Here is a 21,422-nt window from a genome sequence, read left to right as displayed (position 1 = left end):
AATTCGGCAAAGATTGGTTTGAATTTGTAGATTTGTATAGAGAACATACACACACAGAAAATCAATTATATATATATATATATATAGATGTCAAGTTTTTCATTTTACAGCACCCTCTGAGTGACATTTTAACTTTATTTTTTATTTATCAAAAAGAATTATAGGCTGCAATAAGCTATCTTAGTGCAAACTGCACCTTTTTTTATTAATTGTTGAATTCTTATTAATTTGATATTTATTCTTTAGGGATGCAGCCTTTGCATGACGTCACTTTGTACTCGATAGGATAATGGAATTCAAAGAATTCTCCAAAAAAAATCAGACTACCATAGTTTTCCACGATTTGCCATAGTTTTGTATTTTATGGTAGGAATCAGTACAAACTATTGAAATTCCCTAGTAGTTGGCAAGTATGCATGTTGCAATTTTTTTTATGTTTATGCCATGAGGGCACCAGCATTCCCTGTTTAGTAGCGTTTAATAGGGGAGGGAGATTAGCCAGTTGTAAAGTGCCTTGAATGTACCAAGCAGACACACCACTTACCATCTTAAATTGTCATTTCATGTTCAAAGTGATGTATAATCATGACAAAAAAAGACTGCATAGGGAACAACCATTGGCTGTAGCAATCATATTCACGTCACTCTTTGTACAAACATGGCAGACAAGTTAGGTTGAGGTTTATAGTGGCTGTAGCTAGTGGCAATATAATGAAATTACATGTCACAAGATAGCGTGTTTGTTTTGTTCATAGGAATGCTATATATCTAAACACAGCATTTCATTGAAAAATGAACAAAAATTAATGAAAAATTGGAAATTAATAAAAGAAATAACTCCAGAACTAATTAATGATCATGTTGACCGATTGAAAGTGATAATTTGGAATTTATTAAAAATTCAATATTTTATGAAAAAAAATTAATTTTTTTCTCCCCTCCTTCCCCACCCAGTTTGATTCATGGCTCTGAGCCAGACACACAGTGATCAACAGTGGCATCAAAGACAGGGGTGCAGTATGTGCTCAAGCACCCATGATATTTTGCAACACGGTTCTCAGCAAACCCCAAAATTTACTCAGAAATCAAAATCCCTCACATTAAGCTCAAGCTGAGTGTTTCACAAGTGCATAACACTTCCGAAACCTCTTGATCTCAATAAATTTAGTCCCGATCAGTGACCGAAAATTCACACTTAGACTTGCATCATTTCCCAACTTCGAGTTTTTGAGATTTCCAAGAGTGTCAAATGCCTGTTAGATCCACATTGGGTCAATATATTTGAGTCAAAAGTTTTTTTGTGTCCAATTTCAGCTAGCACAAACCAACTAGTTTAGTAGTTAGACTTATGCGATAAACTTATAGGCTTTAATATATCTTGTAACAGATAGATGTGAGGCGAGGTGAATCTGATCATGTCAAATCAGACTTAACAACCTAGAAGTTTCATTTCTATTGCACAAAATTTCACACATATTTTTTTCAAACTTTAACAATTTGACTTAAGTTCCAAAATTTTTGACAAAATATTAGATTTTTACCACAATCTTCTCACTCCTCTGATGTGCCAGTCCACATTTTTAGTCTAGGGAGATTAGCCCATCATGATGTGGAGTCATGGTTTGACCGTTGATCAGATCTACATCAAAACATCTTCATGTCTGTAATGTATTTCACCCATTGCGGCAGTCTTTGCTTGGATTTGATTCTCAGTCTTCATGTTATAGTGTCTTATTTGCATGTCCGTAGTTTTTCTTGTGAGTGCAATATCATTGCAATTGAAACATTAAACTCGTTCAAAAAAAAAAACAAAATGAGATTATTAAAAAGCTTGAGAAAGGAAGTTGGTTAACCTTGCCAAGTAATAATGTATATGCTCTTCCTGTGCCCCCAGTTTTTTTTATACCAATGGAATGGGTACTGGAAAAAAAAAAAGGTTTACTGATTATTTAAACTGTCTGATAATTAAAAAAATATGTGTGAGAATCTCACGCGATAGAAACAAAAAAAACTGAAATTATACCTATCGAGTGAGATTCTCACACATATTTGTTTAATTATCAGACAGTTTAAATAATCAGTAAACCTTTTTCTACATTGACTGCCCAGGTTAATACCTTCTTTTTTTTTTCATTTTCATTGTACTGACGGAAACATGAAATTTCCCATAAAAAATTTTTCTTCATAGTGGTGATTATTATTCATGTAGCTCTACACACACAAGTTGAGATGAGATTATTAAGTTTTTGAAATTAGTGCTGAATGCATGTGTTGTTGTAAGCAAAATATTTTCAAATATTTGTGACTTAAATATAGATGTTACATCAGTGATTTCTCAACACAACTTTTTCTACAATAGCATCTCATTTTCATCAGTTGACATTTCAGTGAAAACAAAGACAATATGTGTCATAATCCATATGGAAGTATGTTTAATGATCTTTGAGGAGAGACAAAGCAGGTACTCTTAACCTGATAGCACCACTAAACTAAAGTGACTCATTTTCTTTCTTTCAAACTCAGCACAACTCAGGTCTATTGCCATAGGCAATTTACTACCTAGTGAGTTGTGTTGGAAGTGTGTGTACCTAACAGTCTGAGTGTGTATCTAGTGTTGTGTCCGATTTTTCAGCGCTGCCATCTATATTTCAGAAGTGAAGTTCAATGATTGAATATTTGTACTGTTCGTAGGCTTGTTGCTCCAAGTGGCGAGACTTTTTCACTGGGAGATCGGCTCGCATCTGCACTTGGAAGTTGGGAACCACAGAAAATCAACTTCAGCCAACCACCACTGTAGAGATGGTGGAGTTTGAACCTGGGACCTTGCGATGTGAGTTCGTCACTATGACAACTCGATCACCACAGCGGTAACTAAAGTGACTACTGAACTTTCATAGGCATGGATCCAAGGAGATGTATCTGAGGGGAAACATAGTAAGAATAAAGGTTACGTGGTGACTATATTAAACCCCATTCATCCAAATTCTCTGTTGATAGGTCCTGAAACCAGTCATTCCTGACATCATGGAAACAACAGAATTTGCAGGACAAATTTCACAAATTTGTTATTATCTTTCAGATTTTTCTCTGTCCCGATCACTAGCGTCTTGTTATTTGCTCTATCCTGATGCTCTGTTGTTTGCCTGAGTTGTGAGCTTATCACCATATTCTTTTCAACACCACACAAATATTGTGTCACAATTTTTACCAACGGTAAACAGTACTATCACCTCTTAAAGTTTTTCCATCTTTTCTGAATCACCCTGTATATCAATTTAACCAGATCGTTTAGCAGTTTGATGAAACATCACTCAAATGCTCTTGTTCTGCCTATCACAAACATATATGAAATTTCCTTGTTGCCATAGCTAGTTGGTGAAGATTGACATACATGATTTCAAAATACTGGGAGAAAATTTATTTTAATAATGTGATCCTCACATGCTCCCAAGGGATCTGCATGATCCATCCAGGGAATCTGTTAGTATTAGTAGACATACATGCTTGAAACCACACAACTGCCAGGCAGCTGAAGGATCTTTCATTAACCTGTTCAGTGTTTCTGATGTAATATTATGTCAAGAGTTAAATGGAATAAATAGAAACACCATTCCTTCACTGCTATTGTTATGCTGTGTATGTGTACCTAACAAAGCAACCCTAAAACTTCGCGTGGGAGAGATTAAAAACATGTTCTTTTTCCCACTCACAATAATTTTTTTTTCATGCTCGTCTTTGTCTGAGGGGATGTACTTTAAAATAAATTCATAGAAAAAGAAGCGAACATATGACAATGCACTTTTCTTACGGACATTTTCTGTTCTCAGAAATCATATGAAGTGCTTATATAATTCTTTATTTTCTTAAATAATATAACTGTTGTTTATTTTTGGCGTGATGTTACGGTTCCTTGACTTACCTACTTTCATTCAGATGAACTCAGTTGATTAAAAGTTCAGGGGGACTGTAAAAAAAAAATCAAATCACATAAATGTTTGAGTTAGCTGTATTATTTAATATTTCATCCAGCATTCAGTTTCACCCCCCTCCCACCCCCCGAGATGGGTTAAAGCTGCAGCAGCACATGGCCTCTAGCATTGACGGGCTCTGCACTTGCGGAAAAAAAAAGTTTTTTAACTTATTTTTCTAACAATTTGGTGCTGCTCTTAATCTATGACAGCCATCTCCAACCTGTTCCTCGTGAGCACCATAGTGCTTCTTGAAGCATTAAGAGTGATCAATGCACATGTCCGATTTCATGCTCGTGAACACTTGATCAATGCTTCGATTGAATACCTAGTAAAAATTTCATTCAATGATTACAGTTAATGCAGATTTCAGATATATGAATGTCAAAGTTGTCATAAGGTATGCTCTTCATTCGATGATGGGTATAGGCAGTGCTCCCCACTCGAGACAGGTTGAAGACTCCTGATCTATGACAATGATTATCCAAATCAATGGAGGTCTACATTATACAATGAAATCTCTCATCTCAGGGCCGTCATTTCAAATTTTTCCAGGAGGGGGGACAAAGAACATGTACTCAATGTATGCATATAGATATATTTGTATATTTATACCATTTATAGTGTATTTTTTAAAGCCAGGAGCAGCTCCCTCCCCCCAAATGACTGGCCTGTGCCTCCCACCTTGGCACTGAGAACTTTTATTTCATTACGGACTGAAATACTATGCATTACAGCTCTATTCCAAAAAACAGATGTTTCATGCCACTTTCAAGTTTGGCAGAAAACTATAAACTCACCAAATATTTACTCATAGATGTCCCCTAGTTTCCGTGTACTGTAGCTATACATTGTCTATTTTTGTGTTATCTTAAACCTTCTACTGTTATATATTTATCTTTACACACAAATACATCATGAAAACCAGTTTGGAATCCACACATGATAAAAAAATCGAACTACAGAGAGACGTCTTTCCCCCCCCCCCCTATTACTGTAAATTAATGTAATCAAATTTTCCTTTTTTGGCTACTTTCTGCTCAGAGAAACCTGAAATGCATTTTGTTTAACAAATTGAGAAGATTTGTGACATGCGACGGGTTAATATACACAGAGAGTGAGAAAAGTCCATGACACATTAGAAAAAAAAATGTAGCAATCGAAACAAAAAGGGGTGGTTTGCACATTGTTTTTATGTCAATTGGTTGATTTTTTATTAATTTTTAAAATGTCAGACTTTTTATCCACACCTTGCATGTGAGAAGAAAAAAATTATTTCAGTAGTATTGAGAGAGTTTTGCCCATAGATACGTACTTGAGTGCAGCCATCTGAAGAAACTACATTATGGATAAATTGTAGCAGTTCGCAAATGTGTGAATGGTAAGGTGATTTTTATGAAAACATTCAATTTTCATCATTAGTATAAGTTAAGTTTGAACATGTAACTGAAATCAGAAAAAAAAATTAGCTTATACCTCCAACTTTTTCAAGCTAGATGATATCAACTCTCCTGGATCAGTTCGCACACTCCATACAATTTCACCATTATCAGGATTAAATGCTGATAAACCCCCATCTGCAGTGCTCACAATTATGAAACTTCTGAGAATGAAAAAAAATAAATTGTTAAATTGTTTCAAAATTAGTTCAAGTGATTTCAAATCTTTATCATAATCCTTTAAGTTGCTCTAATTCAGAGCATAAAATTTGAATAATTTTTTTGAACCATTTCATAGAAAAATTTATTACACAAAAGTTGGATTATTTTTCCTTCAAAAATATAGTATAGAATGGAAATGTATAAAAATTGAACGGCTTTTATATAAAAGGAACCAAGTGCCATTTTTAACATTTTTGAAATATACCGACATCTGAACTACTGAAAGAGGTGAGATTTTTTTATCTAAATAGAACCAAGTGACATATAGGCTGCGATGCTATCTCTGTGCACTTAAACCGACAACCAAACTGAAGAGATAACTAAATCGAAGATATTTTGAAATAGTTTTTTCTTGGTTTTGATTTAATAGCACTCAGTTCCTTTTATATAAAAGCAGTCCAATTGATTAACCCTTCAAGTACCACATTATGAAAAATGCAATAATTATCATGAAAAATTTCTGATAGGTCATTTTAGTTCTAATTAAGGCCTAAAAACGAAAAAAAAATTCTTCAAAATATTATTTAGTATACAACGATTTAATTAACCTGGAAAATACTTGAAAACTTTATCAGCACTATATGCTTACAATGAAGATTAAAAAAACCAATTCCCAAATACACTGAAACCTTGCTACAATGATACTCCATACATCAATATTTTTTCAAGTATTGTTTGGAAATGCCTACAGTCTAAGAGTAAACTGCTGCCTCAATATAACGATAATCTCTCTACAATGATATTTTTCCATGGTTCTTAGATTATTGTTATACCAAGATTTCACTGTATGTTGAATAATACATAATAATATTTTTATTTTACCACAAAGAATGCCATAATTTGTTTTATACATTTTTTAGGGAACATTTTTTAACAGCAGTTTTATTACATTACAAAAAAAATTCAATGCAGTACCAGTGGCGGATTACCGCACAGGCGCATGAGGCCTCGGCAGAGCGGGGGGGGCCTCCAAATAGTTGTGTGCTTCATCCTACATATGAATTTACATGCGCATCAACAAATCTCTTGAACTAAGTACAGTATCTGCTCTCCCTATTTTTTTTTTAACCGCAATTTTTTTTTTTTTTATGTATACTGTACGTATAAAGGGAAGAAAAATGGGAACTGAAAGAAAAGAACAATTTACAAGACGCAGCTCTCAAGGGCCAGTTCTTCCCCGACAAAGAATGAAGAGACATTGTAAAGCGATCATTCAGGGAGGGTCATTTTCAAACAGTATTTCCCTAAGGGCACAAGCAGGAGGAGGGGTGAGAACAGCAGGTCCTAATGTCTGTCCGAAATGAAAATTGGAGTGAAGGCATAAACAGATGTGCTAATGTGATATTAAATGCTTTTATGGGCGCCGATAATACGACAGCTTTGGTGTAAGCTTTTGTATACAGTATAATGGATGGCAAGATGGCTATCGGCAAGCGGCGACATCGACAGGAAGAGACACTCGTACTAATTAAAATGAATGTAGTAGAGCTCTTATTGTGATTTTGCCTCCCACTTGTTTGAATGAAATACTATAAGCTGGTTCAAACAACATATACATTTGCAATCTATGACTGGAACCATACGACCATATGAATAAAAAAAAATTTGGGGTTTGAAATGAATGCTGAATGACATGCATTCTGAATCACGTGATTTTTCTGTTTCTCTTTTAAACACTCCCTCCCCAGCTGAAAAAAATCAAGGGGGTTTCTTTTCCTTCTTTCTAAAAAAAGAGCTACATTTTTGGATTGGTCAAGGAGGCTTGGGTAGACAACATCTTTGTGTCAGACCGAAAAGTGTTTATTGTTAATGTAATTGTAATGTGTGTTATTGTAATGAAAAAATTTTTCATGCCGATCCTCAAGATTTCCTTTAGGATTTAGATTGCAGAATCTCCAAAAATAACGGTAAGCAAAACTAAAAATATATAAATTATCTGATAAATTTTTATTTGAGCATTTCAATTCAACTACAGTAGTCTCTCGAGAATTCGGTCGTGCTCTAATCCAGCACGTCCAGTAGTCCAGGATATTTAGGTGGTGTGGTGTCACTTTTCTCCTGATGCCCTAACTCCTTAACACGTTCTAATATTTCTTAACTGCTGATCAAGTCCTGACTATGTCTTTGCACGAAATTTCATATATTATTTCAATGGGTTTCTTCAAAGTTAATCCAGCAATTTCGGTAAAATCTGGCACACCGTGGTCTAATACGTACCGGATTAGCGAGAGTCTACTGCAGGGGTCTTCAACCTTTGAGGCATAACAGGCCATATTGAAACATTTTATAAAGTACGCGGGCCACAATGTTATACTGTGGCATTTTTCGTTATTAAACGAAACGGGGGGGGGGGGGAGCATAACAGGGGCGTAGCCAGAAATTTCGTTCGGGGGGGGACCACTTTCATTTCGGGGGGGGGGGACCAAAGTGACAGAACAAAGGATTTGGCCATCTTTTTCCCTTTTTTCGGTCATTTTCTCACATTTCGGGGGGGGGGGGACCAGACCCCCAAGTCCCCCCCCCCCTGGCTACGCCCTTGGAGCATAATATAGAAGATTTTTATTCACTCTGAATACAAATAATACAAAGGCAAAGGCCACAACAGGCAGAGTGCCCAACGAGGTGGCTGAAAGAGAAAATAATAATAATTAATATAATAATAGTAAAAATAAAATAGAATAAACTCATTCTGAAATAATTTCTTTCATTAAATTTAATTCATTCTGAACTAATTTCTTCCATTAAAAATATAATTCTTATATTTACTCTGATATAATTTCTTCCCTCCATTCCCTCTATTGAAGAAATGTTTTTCTATTAAATATTATCAGTATCTTTATATCAAATCAAATATATTATATTTGAGATATTATCAAATCTTTATTAATCAGTAATATTAAATTACTAAAACTATGACGGATCTCCATTTTTGCCGTGTGGCTGAAGGCACCAGGACGGACATCTTAGATTACTAAAAATATGATGCAGAATTTTACTGTGATTTTTTTTTTTAATGGGAGTGTGATTATTTTTCATCTAGTACCAGAGAATATCATTATATTTCCTTATCTTATTATTGTGTTTATGGTTTATGGTGATGCAAAAATAAAAAAAAGTTATGATTTTCATAATATTGTTCATTTTAGTGAACCATCTCGTTCTTATTAGGGCCAAAAGGGTGCAGTGGTGGATAAACGCAAATTTGTGGGTGGGGGCGGTGGTTGTGACCATGTGTTCAATTTTTCAAGACGGTTCTGATTTTTTTTGGAAAAAATTCTGAATTTTCCCCCTTTTTTAAGCAAATTTATTTTCTTGGTTTGTTATTCTGTCAAAAACGTAGAGAACATTTTTCCATTTAATTTTTCTGCTCTCGGGGAGGGGGGGGGGTGACAGCCCCTACCTTTAATCCGCCCCTGATAGGGGGCCTCCAGATCAGGTTGCGCCTGGGGCCTCCCAAAATCATGATCCGCCACTGTGCAGTACAATGCAACACTTCTAAATGGGTGATATATGTAACTGAATTTTAGGGTTAATGTAAATTAAATTTTTTTAAGAAAAAGAGCAGACATATTCAACCCTCAATATCCATTTGTTTTAGAAGCAGATAATATTGATTTTGCTTCAAATAATACAGACTCGCTTATAACAGACATGGATATTACAAATTTTTACAGACAATGAAGTTTTCCCCTGTCCTGTAAATTTTATATTGCTTATCGATGCTATTCCAATTGCTTATCATGGGCATCAATTTCAGCAAAGTATGCTTATAATAAATTTTTGACTGATTTTCAAACAAGGAATTTTCACAAATTCTTTGTAGTATCCAAATCTTCTTATCTGTAAATTTACCTTTTTGCAACTGATGTCTCCTTTTTTCCCCTGAAAGATATTCTAACATTCTAGTAGGATGTTTTGGGTAGTATAATTGGTATAATAATAGTATAATATTTGGTAGTAGTAATATCCTATTTTGCTCCTTTTTTTCTACATTTCTCTGTTAATCTTATTTTGTTCCCAGACAACCTCATTAGAAAGAAAGGATTGAGGTTATTTATTCCTAAGAATCTATAACCTCCAAAACTACCTTTAGTGCAAATTTGCCATTCTCAAGCTAGATTCTGCCTTAGTTGGGGTTGTTTCATCACATGCAAATAAATTTTGGGAATGTCCAAGTGCGAAATGGTACTCATTGTTTCAAAAATTGTAGTTATACAGTAGGTTGAAAGCCAAAAATGCAAAAAGAAAGCGAGGTATCAAAAAAATTCTGAATTGCTCAAAGTTCATTATTTTTTGTTTAAATGGTTTGAAAAAATGAAACGAAAACATTTTCTAGTGTTTGTGTTCTTACCACTAAAAGAAAAGGCATTACATTTTGCATGCTCATTTGGCAAAACTGATTCAAATGTTAAATGTTCAAAGTCCACAAAAATATCAAGGAAAATAAAAGCAATAATTGACACATATTTTTATTGATGTATTCAATTATGTTAGATTTTAATTCAAAATTCTTAATCTTCATTAAAATATACATTATTTCAATCTATTCATTTCAAGAACAGATTAATGAAAAATGCGTATTAGGCATGCAAAATGTTTTATTTTGCTTGAGAACGCGTCATTTTTCAAGGCGATATGGGTATAACAAAGCTCAGGTATAACAGTTTCACTGTTTTTTTTCCGACTTTGATATAAGCAGGTCACACTGTACAAAAAAGTTAAGCATATCATAATTCTTAGTAAAGTTTTTTGACTGGAACAACTATAATAACTACAGTAGCAGCTACAGTCTGCTAGTCTTCAAATAATATAAAAAAGGCTAAGCTTCTGATAATTTTTAGTGAAGTTTTCTGACCGAAACAGAAATAGTATAATCCTCTTTTTATTTTCTTTGGAGATTTCTTTTCTAGCCTGTTTTGGCCCTTTTTCCTGTCATTATTTTCTTTTGTTGGTTTTTTTTCAGTCTGCTATCTCTTTCGGCTTGTAGGTTTGTCATTTGATATTCCTTAGTTGTTGGTCTTTCTTTTGTCATCTTAAGGTAAAGTCACGGATAGTCACTTGTAGTAATCCCATGTTTGAATTAGCTAAAGCTTTTTTTTCCCTCACAGTACCATTTTTTCCATTTGTTGACTGTCTGCAGTATGTTTTGTTAAAGGAATTCCATGTCAATAACCTTCATTGTTTTCTTTTGGAACACTTCCTTGTCAGGTTGTACTTTTTATTTTTATTACTTTTTTGCTGAAACGTATCATTTGCTGAAATCATATTTTGCCACGATTGTATTATTTAAAATATAAAAGAAAATAAATACAAAAACCTAAGTTGCCTCCACCATAGCCGACTCAATGTCAGTTGTGTTGATGTTGTTGTTGATGATACTGTTTAACTCGATGTTGAGTTGAGTCTGCCGTGCAGGGCAGAATATGCTATTGTAATGGACCAACTTGCTATTGTATAACATGAAAAAGACAGTCCGAAAGACAGCTCTGGAAGAAGAAAACTGCAACATGCATTTTGAGAATACCTTGTTTGTCACCATCTATTGCTGTAAACTGAAGTGGGGAGGGAGGAGGTGTAACCTGTTCCATTCCGAAATAAAAAAAAAGATGCGGAAAAAACCACTCAATGGTGATTTCTGTGGTGATTCATAAATCGCCTCTACCAGACTTTTTTTTTTTGGCCAATGTTGCTTTTTTGTCAACAATTTTTTTTTTCGGAGCACGCACAAGAAAGGAAAAAAAACTGTCTGAGGGTACTGCAATAAAACTGATCAGATGGCAGGAACAAGCATGGCCCCCATAACAGTGGGGCTAACAGGGATCCAGTCCTAAACCCGGGACGATTTTCATCATTTTTTGTTTATTTATGCTATGAAATCATCATAAAGGGGCCTGTGAAAGTCTAGTCTGGGGGGGTTGCAAAAGATCCCAGCCTGGGGGCCCTGATTCAGGATGTGGGTGGGCCATGAAAACAATTCCTTTTAAGCAAAAAGAGACAAATTTCCATTTTTCTTTTTTTTAGCGGTTCTGTTTCAGTTGGGAAAATTACTAAAATGGTTTTTTTGTCAGTACAGTTGTGAAAACTGGAGAAAATACCATTATTGAATGTGCGCGCACAGGAGTCCTCTCCTTTCTGTTTTCAAATCTGGTAACCCCTAGTATATTCCTTTTTTTCTTTGGCAATTTTTTTTTTTTGATAATTTTACTTTCTAGTCTGTGGTGCTTCTATTTCTGATTGGCTATTTTCTTTTATTGGCATTTTTTCGGTCAACTATCTCTTCGCAATTGCACATTGCGATTTCCTTTTCATTATACTCTTAATCTTTCTTTTGTTTTCCTCTTAAGGTGGATAAGTGTCAATAGTGTTAATAACATAGCATTTGAATCAGCTAAAAGCCCATTTACACGCATTAAGTGATTAAGTAGTTAACTAAATTTTATGTTACCAATTGTTCAAAACCGTGTCCACACGATAAGTGATTAAGTAATGCTCATTGGATAATTTTTATTGAGGCAAGTGCAACTGGCACATGCGTGTTACAGTTACTTGAGATCAAAATAAACATCCATGTGAGAGAGCAAAATGACCCCTCCAAGTGAAAGGCCCTGCCCACTGGCGCATGCATATAGGTCTACTTAATGGAAAAAATAGAATTGCCTTTATTTCACTAAATTACTTAAGCACTTACTACTTGTCAACTAAAAACCTGAGTAAACGGCTCTTATCGTCTGCATACATTTTGAAGTGTGCATTTGACAACTTAAAATTTAGCTCACTAGTTAATCTCACTTAACGTGTGTAAACGGACCTTTAAACTTTTTCTTCTTTGTCCATTCATTATTTCCATTTGTTGGTAGCATGTTGTGAACTTAGTTTCATTCGTTGGAATATTCCCTTCCTTATCAGGTTGTACATTCTATTTATATTCTTTTTTGCACTGGCCATTGTATTATTTATAAGAGAGTCCTAGTTTTTATTTATAACTGAGTTTGTACTGGGGAATCATATTTTTATTCATGAACCGTGTTATTCATTTTATAATATGTTGTTTCATTTTCAATTTTGATCCCCAATCTAGTCTAGGATATCATATTTTCAATCTTGATTACTTATTTAGTCTAGATTTTTTATTTTTGATCTGGATCCCTCGTTTAGTCTAAAAATGTTGTTTTGCTTGTTATTATTTTCGTGGTTAGTTTTTTATTGTCATTTTTCATTTTAACAGCCATAGTATAATACCCTTTTTACCAATGTGCTGACGATTTTTTAATTTTTTGGCAAGAAGAATGTCTGAAAGCATGACTTTGCTTCACTCTTAACAACTTCTCGTCATGCTTTCGGACGTTTTTCTCGCCAAAGAAAAAAATTGCTAACACATCACCAAAAAGGAATTACACTATATAGCGCAGTTCCTTTTTTTTTAGCGAGATCCATGCTTGAATTTTTTGAAATTCAACTAGCAACTATAATTTTTTTCGATTTGACAAGCCCCGATCTAATCATTCTTATAAGAGAATTCCACTACCAAATTTAAGGGCACAGAAGCAATGGAAAAGACTGCACCGTTTCAAAGCACTCATACACGTAAGTGAAAATTTTTAATATCAATTGAACTGATTACTATGACACGATAATAAATTAAACTTAATTTACCGATTCTCCAATGATTCATTCAAATTATCAGCTCTATCAGAGATCGTACACTCTACGAGAACGGGTAATTTCTGATACCCAAACACGAGAAAAAAAATCACGAAATGCCGAACATACTGAAGTATTTGCATAGCCATACAGGCAGTGTCACAAAACTTCGAAAAAAAATGTACGCACTTCTAGACATGTAAAATTTCAAAAAACATATGTGGAATGTAAACAAGTTATCTGATATACACGGCGTAAACATCAAAACTTGACTTCACTGGACAGTGATGTTGATTTAGACGTGCCGTATTTTTCGAAATGAAATTCTTTTTTTCATAGTATTTCAACTCATTTTTATAAAATGTTCATTTTATCAACTAAGTTAATAAACTTTACTTTGAAATTTTTCAATAGTGGATTCATTATTTAACACGAGTTGTGCATCAATGGAATGTCCTGTTTTGTTTTTTCAAATATAGTCATTCGCGTAAAGACTGCTAGATCTTTAGGCTGAGCAAAAGCCATCTATCTCTCTATAATTCATTTTAATTTATGTCTCCCACCCCCCCCCCATATGATTTTAGAAAAATTTTATAACCAGAGCTCTGGCATGACTAAATATTAATTCAATCAGTTCTGATTAGTGTCACGATAAATTAGATTGGTGTTTGCCAAATTAATTGAAATTGAATTCACTGTCGATGGCTCGATAGTCTGCATGAACAGCTTAATTTTAGCTGATCTCTTCAGTCAACACTTCTAGATTTTAACTTTTGTATGCTATTCCGAAAGCATCCATCTACCTTAACCGGTTCGCTTACAAGGTTTCGGCGAGAAATTCAGATGATTTGTATTTGACCAATGGAAGAAAAATATTGTAACCTTGTCCTAACTTCACCGCACGTTAGAGAGAGATAAAGAAGTTGAAAGGAAAAAAAACGAAACGAAAAAAAAAATAGTATAAAATACATAAGTGCAGATAAGAGAGTGTAGTTATACGAAGTAGATTTCTCTTTTTACCCTCATCCAACCAGTTCTCTTTTGCTCTTATACGTATTTAGTAGATGGATACATCATATGTGGGGAAACAGTCACTAATAATTGTATAGATATAAAAGGAAGGTAAAAAACAAATTGAACACAACTTTGTAGGGTTACAACAAAGCCTGACAGTGATAAGAGAGGAAAGAAAACAGAGAGAGTTTGTTTGAGTTTATTCCAAAGGCGTTTGGACGCAATATTACGTCCTTGATCGTAAAGTGGTTAATTACCTTACCCCATTACCTTAACATAATTACATGCAAGTAAACATTGAAAAAAATTGTATAAATTTAACTCTTATAGTGGCAATCCTGAGATATCTCGTTAAACTTGGTCTGCTTTATTTCAGTCACCCCGAAATATCCCGTGTTCTTAAAACGCTTTTATTTCAGCATCGACGAGCCCAAATAAGCGTTGAAGTTGTTTTTACAGTCAAACATGTCTTCCATCCCCTCCTCTCCAATCGATGAACTGCCAGTGGGCGGAGTCAGCTTTTATTAAAAGCTAGATAATACAAGGAGAGAGAGAGAGAGAGAGAGAGACTATGCTTTTCCCCTCCCCCCTTTCATTACAGTAAATAAACATACGCTCAGAGATATTATGTAATAATAATGCAGTTATAATGCAGATCAAGAAAATTTCGTATATTTTTTGTTTTATTAGCATAAATTGATAATTTTAAATAAATAATTAATATACTACACAATACATTAATTTGTTTCTTGTGTTTTTTGTATTATATATAATTTCCTTAATTATAATATAATTTTTTCAATTATCTGCTTCAAAATGATAAATATGTCTCACAATTTCTATTTTGTAATTTTTGTGCATACATTAAAAAGAATGATTGAAAATACAAGTACAAAACCATTACTTGAGTGAATTAATGTCATAATAACAACCAGTAGCCAGTGCTATAGGGGTGGGTTGGTAAGATACGGAGTTAGAAATGGGAAGGGTACATGAGATCAAGCCCACCCACATACAGCAAATTACACTTTTATTTCTTCTGAAAGGGCGTCATCTATCGTCCAAAATTTAAAGCATTTGAATATATCACATTCACGATATAGATCTATTTATCTCTGACTATGCCTTTTTTAGCCAGAACGATATCGTGGCCCAATATAGATCTATATTGGAAACTGAAATTTTACGATATAGATCTATATCTTTGTGCTACTTGGGTTGGGGGGGGGGGTGTTATGATAGCAGCTACAAATACAACATGGGATCCAGCGTGATGTGTCGAAAGGAGTCGCTTATTGTGTAGGTTCGTTCAATTGTCTCGCGTTATACTAATACCACACTAGAAATATCTTTAGGCTGGTATTACACTATAAAAGTTTGGTAAAAGTCCTTTTATAAAACTTGAAAAATGCAGCCAATAAAGTCACCGATTGCATTTTTTAGAATGTAACCAATAATTTTATTGGTTAGATTTTTCAAGTTTTATAAAAGGGATTTTATCAAACTTTTACAGTGTAATACCGGCCTTAGTGTGGTGTTGGTTTTACTAAACAAGCAAGCTTTTCCCATATTATTATTCGGCTCTTGGATGGATGGAGCCATCGCCCTCTCTGGATCTCCACCTGATACGAGGGATCTTTTGTGGGTGGCTTAGAGAGCTTAGAGAGAGAGAGACACGAGAAACTGGAAACATCTCCACGTTGATGTTCCGGAGGAAGGGATAGAAAGGGAGACAGATAAGCTTGGTCTTGTCTGGTACATCATCTGGTACATCAGATAAGCTTGGAGGATTAAACTAGAGAGACCAAGGAGTCAGACTGTATTGGTATAATTGATTTCCAGATTCGTTTAAAGTGGATGGCTGGCCGCTGAGAAAAGTTTTCTCTGAGGAGTGGTAGGACAATCAAGATTGGGAAACCCTAGAAAAGAAAGAACCTTTTTTTTTGTATATATATATATATATATATAGATATTGCATCGAGTCGAACCTGGAAAGAAAAGTCATCTTGTCTCTCCTGCTGAGAATCAGAGTACGAAGGTAGCTGGTATTTTCCTCGAGAAAACTTCAGATTTATAAAATTGAATGATTAAAATTTTTAATATGATTTAACTGGTTGAAAACCAGATGGAATTTCCGTAGTTCAATCAGCAATTTTATCATTGAGTTTCATGATGATCGCCATGTGTTTGACCCTCAACGTTGATGGCTGTGGCGATTATGACGTATTTCCAAAAAGCTTATAGTCTATGAAGGACTAGTTATTACAAAGCCTACGAACGCTGAACTCGACTCGCATCCGGGATCTTGTGAATGCGTAGACCAAAGCAAAACATCGCCATAGCTGCTTTTCGCGCGTTGTCGCTAAATGTTATTAAATAGTGTTGAAGTGTCGAATATCGAGTTCCTCGAACGTCGAAATAAAATGATTGATGGTTTTTCTTTGATGATTGGTGTCAATCTTATAAACATTTGCCAGAATGTGTTTACAGGACTTGTTGTTGTCCTGAAATTGATCTGACTATGTGCTCTCTAAAATGACTTGATTACTGTGTTAAGATTTTGATTAGTGCAGAACAACAAACATTCTAATGATTACAGTTATCACATGTAGAAGTGTGTGTTGCATGATGTGACAGCAAAATGATATGTATCAAGAACAGTTATGGTGGCGACATTATTTGCTCTGTTTCCTTGTGTTCGAAACTCCAACGATCCACTTATGTATTTTTATTCGTGTTATTATTTTGGGGTAAGTAATAGTTTGAAAAGAAATGAAATATGCATCCATTTCCGACACCGTATAATTTGATGATACACAAAGATGTTCTTCAGGAGATCCATAATGTTGTGGATAAACAAAGTACAGTAGAACCTCATTATAACGGACTAATAGGAACTAAAGGTCGCCCGTTCTCGAAAGTCCAGTTTATAACAAATAATTCTTATAGGAGTGTGATGCCAGAGGGTGTTCATACGAAGTACAGTAGTTACATATAAAAAGTGTTTATTATATATCAGACATAAAACTGCCTTAATGCCCGTTTACAGGCATCGAGTGATTTAATAGTTAACTAAATTTCAAGTTGTCAAGCACTTTAAAGTGTATGTAGATGTTAAAGGCTATTTACGTATCGTTAAGTTGTCAAAAGATATAGTTGAGAAGTAAATAAACTGGATTCTTATTTTTTCAGTTAAGTAAGACCCATTTGCTTGCACCAGTGGGCCTCGTATAAAAATTAACCAATGAACATTCAAATCAAATGAACTTAATCAAACTTAACGTGCCCACACGACGTGTGGACATGTTTTTGAGAACTTGCCAACTTAAAATTTAGTGAGCTATTAAATACAATGTCCACAACAGACAAATTGCCCAACTAGGTAGCTGAAAAAACCCCATAAAAATATAGATGTTGAATATACATCCAAACTATATCAAAAATACAGCAACCCAATAAGAGCAATAAAAAACAAAACTATGATAAAATACAAATATACCTCCCTTAAAAAATTGCAGTTGTCTCATGTAAGTATGGATAGCTTCTCGAGTTATCCCAATATTTTTATCATATTTCTTTTTAAATGTGTCAATTGTGTTAGACTACACGACCCCCAAAGGTGAGCTGTTCCATTTATTTACAACCCTATTACAGAAAAACTCACTGTGACAACAACCTAGAATTATCCCTTACCAATCGATACTGGTGTCCCCTTGTCGAAGCAGTTGATTGACATATGAACTGACCATTCTATTCGATTTTTTGACCACCACTGAACAATATTCGGAAAACCTAACCCAGCTGTTTATCAATGAGAATTCCCAAAGCAGTTACCCTAGTTATATCCGGGATAGTGATACTATTCAACTTGTAACTGAAACATGGGTTGTTCAAACCAAAATGATCGACCATACACTTGTCTATGATAAAAGACATGCTTCATTCATTTGCCCACGTTACAATCTTGTTTAGGTTGGTCTGGAGAAATTCCTTATCACTTTGATTCCGGAGTATCCCCATTAACTACATGTCATCTGTAAATTTGCTAACAATCCCATCGATACCCCGATCGAGTTTATTGATAAAAATGAAAAAGTATGGGGCCGCAGACACTCCCTTTAGGGACTCCACTTTTGACACCTGTCGAATCAGAAAATTCCCTGTTCACCATAATATGTTGTGATCATCTCTTAATCACGATTCTATCCAATCCAGCAAGTTGTCCCCAATCTCGTGTAAACTCTTCAAGAGTGTACCATGTTGGACCCGATCGAATGCCTTCTAGAAATCAAGATAAACATCAACATTTTCGCCCTTACCCAAAGCCTTAGTCACGTGATCATAGAAATAAAGGAGGTTGGTTAAACATGACTTCCCCTTTCTGAACCCATGCTTGTTATCCAACAATTCATTATTCTCATTTATCCACTTCAGTTGCCTTTTGATAATAATTTCCAAAATTTTCAAGAGGGAGCTCGTCAAATTTCTGGACGATAATTGGGCACTGCTTCTCTACTACCCTTTTTAAATATCGGAACCACATTAGCAAGTTCCCAATCCCTTAAGACGATACGCTTAGCAACACTACTCCTGTAAATCTGTGCGACTGGCCCCAGCAATTTATTAGCACATTCCCTGAGAACCCTAGAATAGATATCTGGTCCTGGTGTTTCGCTTGCACATACATTTTTTTAAAAGTCTTATGACTTCCACATCTTCCACTTGAATTTCGTTGAGGACTTTGACACCCCATGCCATACCGGTGCTTTGTATATCACTTTTCACTGTTAAAGACACGCAAAAAAGTTATTGAAAGCACAACTCATACCTACATTGCTTTTTATCCTAGACGTCTTATCGAGAAGGGGTCAACCATCCCCTTACATCCATTATTGACGTACCTGAAAAATGATTTTGGGTTAGAGCCAATGTTATCTGCCAACCTTGATTCAACTTCCTTTTTACTATCCCATATTGCGTTCTTCAACGCCCTTATAAATCACTTAATGCGCGTAGATAGACCTTTATAACCTTAATTCAGCCAACATTCAGGTTGAATTGAAAAAGACGTGTAGCCTATGTATACACTGCATTAATCTTAATTTTTCTGGCTGGCAAGTGGAATGAGTTATGCAGCACTTTCATAATTACAAAAAAAAATTATGTTTAATCACTTGCTTGGAGATATGTTTAAACGAATAAATAATATATATTTTTTGGAATATTTTTTAAAAATGCTTAAAAAGAGTTTTAAGCTTGTCAGATGAAAATAAACATCCTTTATATATTATCATTGCAATTTTTTTAACTTTCAGATTTAAGGGAAGTCCATTATAATATGCTCTGTTATGATAAGGTTCTACTGTATTGGAGAAGGTTGATGTTAAAAACTACTTTAGGAAATATGTTTTTATTTAAGTATATTAGGGCTGTGTGGGGTCTGATTAATCAATCAAATGTTGATCAGAGTTAAAAATTTTAGTTGGGTTAATTGAGTCAATCAATTCGATTGAAATTGTTATTAAAAGTTTGTGTATTGACTTGATCTTTTTTTAAAAACCGATTAGATGTCATAAATCATGTTTTATGCAGAAAATTTTGATAAGTGACCATATTTTAAAATATTTGAATCAATATTTTGATCCAATTAGATTCAACGAAAACTGATGATTTCAGTTTCAAATTGAGTTTGATGGAAGTTTTAGAAGATGACCAAAATTCATTGTCTCCATTGTGAACATTAGTTTTTATATTCTTGGAAGCATTAGTTCATCTCCTCACAAGTACCATTCGGAAGGAACTTTTTTCGCAGCAATGGTGATGCGGTCAATTTGTGTTGGTGGATGCTTATTGCGATTAGGAGATTTCTGTAAATGTTTAATTAAAAAAAAAACATGTGACACATGCACAGTCAAACAAAGAATTTATATGATTGAATTGTATATTGAACAGTGCATTATCAGGAAAATCATACATTTTAGCGAATTAAAAATTTTCAAAGTGCAGACGGAGCCTTGTTTCCAAGTTGTTTAGGCAGTCAAGAGAAAAAGAGACAAAAAATAAATTACAATCTATATATATATATATATATATGTCCTGACTGATTCACTCATCATGGCTGAGCCGAAACCACTGGTGTTATGAATATGAAATTTGGTCAGTAGCTGGAGCAGTATTTATGAAATTTTGTTGGTAGTTTTATTTTATAACGTAAAGACTCACTAAGAATGGGTTTTTAGAAATTCAACCCCTAATGGGTTTCAAAGGTTATACAGAGAAATAATGTCGAGGCAAAACCACTGAAGCTATATTTATGAAATTTGGTCAGTAGTTTTATTTTATGATGTAAAGACCAACTCAGAAGGGGTTTTAAAAAATTTGACCCCGAGGGGGGTCGTGAGAGGGTTCAATGGCTATATAGAGAAATCACGCCTAACCAAAACCAGTGAAGCTATATTTATGAAATTTGGTCAGTAGTTGTATTTCATGACATAAAGACTCGCTTTAAAAAGGTTTTTCAAAATTCGACCCTTAAGGGGGTAGAGAAATCATGCTGAGTGAAAATCGCTGAAAATATAAATTTGAAATTTGGTCAGTATCTTCATTTTATGATGCTAAGATTCGCTAAAGAGAGATTTCTCAAAATTCACTCCCTAAAAGGAGTCTCAAGGAAGAATTTTTGAATTACCAAATTGACGGGAGTGAAGCCGTGGGTAACAGAGTTAGTAAAAAGTATATTACAAAATAAATTATTTTATAAATTTAATCACAGCAATATCACTAGGTGAAAATGAAAACTCATCACTATGCAAAGGAAAGTGGTTTTTTTTATAGAGATTCTCTAATTTTTATTTATTTTTTTTGCTGCTGTGATACATATTTAAAGAACCAATAGTAAAGGGGCGAACAAAGGATCAAAATTGAGGGGGGGGGTTAGAGAGGGTACAAGACTTTCTTCTACAGAAATTTTGGTTACTTACCTTTAGAAAGCATTTTATATTGACGGGAATAAAAAAAAATATAGCATAAAAGAATTTTCGTTAGATTTTTATTTTCACTAAAGTATTTTCGTTTCTGATTGCCTTTGGGGGTGTCCCTCAACCCCTGTTTTAAAACAGGAAGTGCTTTACATAGTTAA

At 34.4% G+C, this 21,422-nt stretch overlaps 2 protein-coding genes across 4 annotated transcripts in view; one reads left to right on the top strand and one right to left on the bottom strand.

Moving 5' to 3' along the window:
- LOC149080152 (eukaryotic translation initiation factor 2-alpha kinase 3-like) overlaps positions 1-13,540 on the bottom strand; it is a 60,910-nt gene extending 47,370 nt beyond the window's left edge. For 2 of the 3 annotated variants that reach the window (XM_089239180.1, XM_089239181.1), the window contains exons 1-2: positions 13,283-13,533; positions 5,445-5,571 (exon numbers count right to left, since the gene is read on the bottom strand). In XM_089239180.1, the coding sequence (XP_089095306.1) occupies positions 5,445-5,571; positions 13,283-13,419 (264 nt within the window). In that variant the 5' untranslated portion in view covers positions 13,420-13,533. Of the gene's footprint in view, positions 1-5,444; positions 5,572-13,282 lie in introns of all 3 variants that reach the window. The other variant, XM_089239179.1, reaches the window with a different exon arrangement.
- Positions 13,541-16,573: 3,033 nt separating this feature from the next.
- put (activin A receptor type 2 punt) overlaps positions 16,574-21,422 on the top strand; it is a 29,200-nt gene continuing 24,351 nt past the window's right edge. Inside the window, exon 1 of the mRNA XM_089239178.1 lies at positions 16,574-17,034. Coding sequence (XP_089095304.1) covers positions 16,926-17,034 — 109 coding nt within the window. The 5' untranslated portion in view covers positions 16,574-16,925. The remainder of the gene's footprint in view (positions 17,035-21,422) is intronic.

The sequence above is a fragment of the Pholcus phalangioides genome, unplaced genomic scaffold, assembly GCF_987345545.1.
Source record: "Pholcus phalangioides strain wild (caught in Gottingen) unplaced genomic scaffold, Ppha-v1.0 ptg000011l_1, whole genome shotgun sequence".
NCBI lineage: Eukaryota > Metazoa > Arthropoda > Arachnida > Araneae > Pholcidae > Pholcus > Pholcus phalangioides.
Note: the sequence above shows the minus strand (reverse complement) of the source record. Positions and strands in the feature narration are given on the sequence as shown.